Consider the following 7,500-nt stretch of genomic DNA (forward strand, 5'->3'; position numbering starts at 1 on the left):
GAGCGGAGGGGGAGGGGGAGGGGGTGCACGGATGGAAGCTGAAATGTGAAGAAACAGGGTGTGAATGAGAGGAAAGGGTGCCACATACAGTCTGAGAGGAGAGAGAGAAATCACAGACAGCAGCTTTAACACCCCCCCGACAAACTGAGGCTCAACCTGTCACCTGTCTGAGTGATGCACAGGTGGACGCACAGACCCTGTGATGTCACTGATGCCAACATCTGTCAAGAAGAGCTAACAACAGCTTTCGAGCCGACCACATGATCTGCATCATGAGCGAGTTCAACCAGGAAGACGGCGTCCTCCATGTCTTCACCAGCACAGTTTCCCGCTCTCTCTCTAAGCTCCGCCAGCTCATTCTCCTCTTCATCCAATCACAAACTGACACTCTGGCCTTCAGCGCTGTTCCCACAGTCTGAGCAGCAGAGTCTTTTCCTCCTGTCGCTGTTTCTCTCTCTGTTGTTGTCTGTCCCGGTTGAAATAGATCTGTTGACCATCGAGGCCAGTATCTGTCCTCAGTGGACCTCAGACCTTCCTCCTGCAGGTTCCTCTTCCTCCCCGGGATCTTCTGTTCAGACGCTCAGGGATCCAAGACTCCCTTCACCTCCACTCTTGTGGGCTGGAGACAAATGTCCACAGTGTGTTTCGGGCTGGACACCTGCACTGCAGGGACAGGGTCGTGTTGTTGGGACACGTTAACACAGTGTTTATGTTTGTGAGTGTGAGTGTGTTAAAGCGAGCGCTGCAGCAGTGTGTCCGTCTGAAACGCCTCATACATTTGTGTTTTATAAATGTGTGTGTGAGTGTGTGTGTGTGTGTGAGTATGTGTATGGCCTCGGCGACCTCTGCCGACCCCCGCTGCTTTCTCATACAGCCGTACAGTAATAAGCTGCAGCGCAGAAATCGAACCCATTTACGAGTCCAAATGCCAAAAACAGACAAATGACGGCTCAGATGGAGTCGACTTCTCTTAAAATGGAGCCCCTTCTCTCCATTTAGCCCCGCTCCCCCCCGCTCTCCCTCTCCATACAAATGACTGCTATCAATATTTCCAATCTTCATTTCTCCAGAAGCTCACAGCCTCTTTCTGCCAGAAATCAATGGCTTCCCACTGAGAGCTGCGACAAGGATCAAAAGTACGAGCGGCTCCGCTCACTTTCTCCAGATAAAGTCTCCGTTCTATACAGTTTCATCACTTAGGCAGCCGGTGTGTGTGTGTGTGTGTGTGTGTGTGTGTGTGTGTGTGTGTGCTGTGTTCACATTAATACTGACCAGTTTACAACTAGAAGTTTGCAGCTCCGGTGTCAAACTATGAGACTGTTTGTTACAGGAACAAACTAAATATCATTTCATTTGTACATTTTACAGCGTTGACGTCTGGTGTCCACGCAACTCTGGAGTTTTCCCGCCTCTTAATCTGAGACTTCTGGAAACGCTGCTGACCCTGTTTTAGTTTGAAAACTCCAGAGTTGTGTTTAATGGAGACGATGACGCAGACGCCCACGCTGGCTTCCTGTTCTTATATCTGCACATGTACAGAAATGTACTGAGTATTTCTTATTGATCTTATTCATCCCAGACTCTGTTTCTATTCTTATTTTAATTCTTTATAAGATTTTTCCCTTGTTTTAGCTTCTCTTTTGTTCTGCTGTGTCACTTTGAGTTTCCTCTACAGGATCAATAAAGTTCTTCTTCTCTTATCAATAAATCACAGACTGAACATGTGTTTGTGTCTTTGTGGATGTTTGAAACTTTGGGACTAAAGTCATCAGCTGGTGTTTCTGTCATCTGTCTGTAAAAGTGTGTGTTTTCATCTGTGTGTGTGTGTGTGTGTGTGTGTGTGTGTGTGTGTCTATGAGTGTGACTGTAAGTGTGTGTTGTCTTGTCAGTATGGGCGGGCATACATGAATTAATGCATTTCTATTTCAGCACATGTACACGTGTATGACTGTGTGTGTGTGTGTGTGTGTGTGTGTGTATTTGTGGTTGTCAGTCACACGGCAGGGCTAGGCTAATCAGCGCAGCTAGCTGTTCGCTGTGTGATGTAGACTGATTAATATCCTGTTAGCGTCCCGCGGCTCTTAAGGCTAACTGCTGTTTCCTCCATACATCCATCTCTTCAAAACAGCCCTGCTTTCATCTGGCCTCATTAAGACGATGTATTACTATACTTAGCCACAACACACACACACACACACACACACACACACACACACACACAGCCAACATGTTTGTTTTTTTTAGATAAAGCTTAATGCTGATTGGCCAAAGCTTTGTCACATATTTGACAGGAACAAAAGTTTGTGAAGAGAAGTTCATGAACACACCTGAGTGTTTTTAGTCTCCGTTCCCTCTCTGGTTACTGTTTATGATAAAGTTTATGTTCTATTCAGTGGATTGTAATTATCTATATACAGTTAATTATCTAAATAAGGTTAATAATCTATATAAAGTTAATTACCTATATACTGCATCTGAAATGTGATTTTAAACTTCATTCAGCAGGTTGAAGTGACTCAGTTTAACGGCAGCTGAACCAGAAACTGCAGGAGTCTGAACGACGTGTGAGATATACTGAAGAAAAGTGCACGTTACCATGTTTAACTAAAGTCAGATGCATCTGAACCTGACTGCTAACACTGGGTTTTCAGGTTGAGCTGCTGAAGGCTAACGTTCCTCTGTGCAGGTCGTCTCGAGCGTCTCTTCCTACCTTGAAGCTGCGCAGCTGCTCCGCGGCGTCTTTGTCCTGTCGGAGGCAGGAGTGGAAGATGAGCAGCTCGGTGTCTCGCAGCCACGCCTTCAGCTCTTTGATGCGAGCCTCCAGCTGCTCCAGGAGCGAGTTGGTGAGAGGGGAGAGCGCCGAGCGAGGGTTTTCCGCAGCGACGCCTCGACCGCCGACCAGCAGAGAGTTCACGCTCGCCGACCGCTTCCTCTGCGAAGAACTGGGCCCTGAATGCTCCGAGAGGATTTTCTTAAAAAAGAGAGAGAGAGGCAGGGAGTTAGTGTGAGGACTCCTTGTTGTGTCAATATCCCATCATGCAAAGCAGCACATCAATCAATACATACATGGCCATTAATCATTGACCCTCAGAGAAGTGCAGATCAATAAAGAGGATGTCATGTATCAGTGTGAACACGTCGCTGTAGAAGACGTCCTCATCGTGACGATGTCATCACTGACATTCGTCGGCCTTGATGTTGTTGTTGTGTCTGTTCTTCTTCTGTGACGTATATGACGTCGCACTTCCTGATTCTTAGATAATATCATAACATATCTTTTCTTATAAGAAGACGACGTTAATCTGCCAGATGTTTAACGCAGATGTTTTTGAACTTTCACTCAATAACCTGCAGAACAGTCGTCCTCAATATTATTTATTATCATCTCTCTTTGACAAGCTTCACATGATCATCTCTTACAATCTCAATCCACCATCTTGCTCATCATCTGCATTCTGATTTTATTCTGAAAGTCCTGACAGGAAGTAGTGATTCCTCTCCAGCCACAGTCACATGTTAAACCTCTGACTGACTGATTCTTTTCTTCATGTCACACATCGTGTGTCGCTCCGTCAGACGTTTGTCAAGCAACAGAACCTTTGGAACTTCCTTTCACAACTTTTCAGAATAAAAGCCCACAATAGCTTGAAACAAAGCAAAAAACGTTCTCACGGTTTTATTTTCTGGACAAAATCACTAAAGAGGAAGTGATTCTGCAGGTAACGGTTGCTCACTGCTTTAAGTCTTAATCTGGGACTCTGAGCTTCTTCGTCACTGTGTTGAGGATGAGGCTGAATGACTGAGTCTGACCCAGAGTTCTGTCTGAAGCAGCATCAGAGACTGAATCTGACTCAGGAGGTCAGGGGTCGCCAGTGGAGGTCCATGAGCAGCAGACCACCTGTGAGGGTCCACCTGTTCAGAACTGCAGCTTGGATGAACATGTGACCATGTTTATACAGAAATGCAGATCGTTTTCTTGCCACTGTGTCCGAGGTGATAAAATCTACGGCTCTGTGATATAATGATTCATTTCAACACGGCTGCTAATGCTGTTATTGTAGCTGCGAATTAGCTCGATGTTGCTAATGCTGTTGTAATCACGGTGGTGGAGCCTGTTATTATTGTGTTAACGAGGTTGCTATTGTTGACGAACAAACCTCTGAGATTGTAACTGCTGTTTTTCCAGGTGCAAACAGATCAGCTGCTAATGCAGAGCTTCTAGCGGCTTCACCTACAGAGCGACGTTCACGCCCGACACACAACACCGTTTAGGCACAATACAGACTGAAAGAGTGTTTAGTGAGGAGCAATCACTGTTTCAAATAGGAACCACTGAGAACAACAAGGGCCTGGCTCGCGAGCGTGTGTGTGCGTGTGTGTGTGTGTGTGTGTGTGTGTGTGTGTGTGTAATAAGCTCTGCAGAGTAATTTTCCAACCCCTGTTGATCACACAGTAAGACACAGCACACGGCTGAGAGACACTATTCCCCACTTGTGTGTGTTTCTGTGTTTTTGTGCTCACACCTGAAAAGATCTCATCAATACGTATATATATCTATATATCTATATCTATTTCTATAGATATAGATATAGAATGGGGATGTTCTGTGCTGATCCTGGGGCAGACACTTGTGAGAGACCAACATTGTTAGCAACAGGCGTCGCAGCAACACGGGAGGAAGGGAGGTGGATGGTTCTGTGCATATTCAGCAGCTGGGGGATTCACTGTGGTGATCTGACATGATGCTTCAGCAGTTTGAGTTCGTCAAGTCGACTGGGAATCTTCCAAAGTTACTGTCTTTCTAGCAAGAAAATAGTGTCCAGGGAAACACAAAGAGGCAGTTTCACAGTGAAAAGAATGTAAAGTTGAACCATGTTAATTTGAGTGGGCGAACTAAGGCTGCTGCGGGAAGAGAGGGAATACGGATTTTTAACATCACAACCTCGTTGTTTTCGCTGGAATTAAAATATCTCATCAAAAAAAAAAAAGAAAAAGAAAAGTCCCTTCACTTCATTTCATCTTTGTTTCGTTTTGATTCCATGTGATTGATTGGATGTCTCTTCTTTTATTAACTGATCTATTGGTGCTGATGGAGTCTGATGGTGATGTTCTGACTTTCTTTATGGCAACAAGGGATTTACCTCATCAGTGTTTCTGCAGGTATTATGGATCTGTAATAATCAAACACAGCAGGACTCACAAACTCCTGCTTTTACTTCAGGAGGCAAAGGGAGAACCTGTAAACATCAACACTTACAGACACTTGCACTCTTCAGAGATGAAACCTGCTCTGTGAGAGATTTATTCCTTCTTCCTCCGGCCGTCACATTCCTCCCATCACGTCTCTTATCTCTGTATCAGATTTCTTCCTGTTTCACAATCAGCTGTTGGAAGTTGAGCTTTTATTTGCGAAGTGATTGGGTTTAGTGAAAGACGTATTAATAAGCCGTTGTGGAGGTGTTTCACTAACATGTCTTATTAATTCTTGGTAAAGTTTCTGCCCATTTCACCAGCTTCACTTTCCATCTGTACACTATCTTGTCCTCCTCGGGTTCATGTCGTATTGTTTTGAAAAATGTTAAGGATCAAATAGCTGTTATCTTGCAGCTCTCGCTACAATTTTAACAAGCGGCCAAACAAGAGAAACTTTGAACACAGAGCGGCTCCTGAACGAGCTCCGCATGGGTCCCTGCTACTAATTTGCATATGTATGTGTTTGTACAAAAGGTATTGAGTCGTTGGTATAGCAGCGACTCTCCCTCCTGTGTGGAAACACTACTTTAGCTGAACTCTGGCAGGTAAAACCAGCCCATTAGACGACGGAGAGGGGCGATAATAGGACCCCCTGATCGGTGTAATGTGCAGTTAGCTTTGTTCTGTGAAGAAGCGACAGTGATTATGAGTCTGTGGTTAGTTTGTCAGAGAGAAACAGAAGGAGAGAGAAGAGGAGGCGGCGCAGTGTACAAGAGTGGATATAAGCTACCGTCATTTAAAACACATAAAGTACATTTTTTCAAAACAAAAGCAACAAAAACATAAATTTTTTCCCCCAAGAAGACGAGATACATTTCCTTCCCTCTGCAGGTGGTTGTTCACACTGCGACTCAACCCCATCACAGTCTGTTTGTTTCCCCGGAGCCGAGCAGCACCACAGTCAGCTGACGTGTGGACGCTCGCCCGGCTCATCGCCGCCCGACTCTTTAACGCCGTCACAGTCTCATCTCTCCCCGGGAAACGTCCTCTGAGCTCTGGACGTCATTTCTCTAATTGCCTGTGTGTTTCGTGTTTGTGGCGTTATGTCGTATCCAGTGGACATTTCCTGTTTTCAAACTATTCAACACAGACACAGGAATCAATTTGTCCTTTGGGGAACATGAGTCTGAGACCTCTAAGTCGTGCACTTCTTATTCAATCTATCTGAGTCATCCTCTGCTGTCAAGAGGACGTCCTGGGCTTTCTAGTGATGTCACAGCTGTGGGGGTGTGGCTAAAAGACCACATGGACTCTAATTTCAAAATGGCGGACGTCGCAGTTGCCAATAATCAAACTGTTTCTTTAATATCAGAGTCTGTCCTCTGTAGTGGACAGCAGGACTGACTGCTAACTAACTAACTAACTAACTAACTAACTAACTAACTAACTAACTAACTAACTAACTGACCGACCGACCGACCGACCAACCAACTCCAGTTTTTACCTGCTCGTCAGTCTTTCAGGACGGAGAGACTGAAACATAAAGATCAGATCTCAGACACTTTGACTGTTGAGAAATGAAGCAGCTGCTGGAACCTGTGAGTGACTGTTCACAGGTGAATGTGGCTCCACAGGTGAGAGAGCGATGACATCATCTGACAGCGCGGGGTCAAATTAAACGCACAGGGACGCTGGGTTCCTGCCGGACGTGCTGCATCTTGTTAGAGATGACTGCGGTGTCGATACAGGATTCAATCAGTGTTATTGATCAGACACGGGATCAGGAAAAGAACGGCACTCGTCGTCTAAATGGTCGAGACGTTGTCAGTTGCGGTGCGTCGCTCTCTCGCTCTCTCTCTGTGTTTTACTGGAAACTTCTGAATTTAAAGTTGAGGAACAGTCAGAGTCACAACTTCTACTTTTAAAGACACAGAACAGACGTATCAAACATCCACAGACACATTCACCACTGGGTTTCTTCTCTTTGATCTAACGTCGTTTTAAATGTAATTCATCAGCTACTTCCTCACTGCATCTGAAAACCGGTGGATAAAGTATCAGCTGAAGTTGTTGTGAAGTTTCTATCATAAGATTTTTGATCGTGTTTCAGTTGCTCGACCATCAGACTCCGAAGGAAGTGGAGTATGAAAAAGAGACGGAGGGGAAAATAAAAGGTGAAGAGGACAAAGAGGAGAAGGAGCGAGGAAGGAAACACTGAGAGGAAAAGAGAGAAGGGGAAATAACAAGGTAAGAAACAAGGGAGAAACGGTGAAGAGGAGGAAAAACGAGGAAGAGGGAAAACGAGGG

At 45.2% G+C, this 7,500-nt stretch overlaps 1 protein-coding gene across 1 annotated transcript in view; it reads right to left on the reverse strand.

Annotated features, from left to right (window-relative positions):
* Positions 1–7,500, reverse strand: part of akap6 (A kinase (PRKA) anchor protein 6) — a 157,263-nt gene that overhangs the window by 38,627 nt on the left and 111,136 nt on the right. Inside the window, exon 16 of the mRNA XM_023421059.1 lies at positions 2,711–2,971. Within this exon, the coding sequence (XP_023276827.1) occupies positions 2,711–2,971 (261 nt within the window). The remainder of the gene's footprint in view (positions 1–2,710; positions 2,972–7,500) is intronic.

Source organism: Seriola lalandi, unplaced genomic scaffold, assembly GCF_002814215.2.
Source record: "Seriola lalandi dorsalis isolate HSWRI2012SDOR001 ecotype SW California unplaced genomic scaffold, Sedor1 jcf7180002054662, whole genome shotgun sequence".
Classification (NCBI taxonomy): Eukaryota; Metazoa; Chordata; class Actinopteri; order Carangiformes; family Carangidae; genus Seriola; species Seriola lalandi.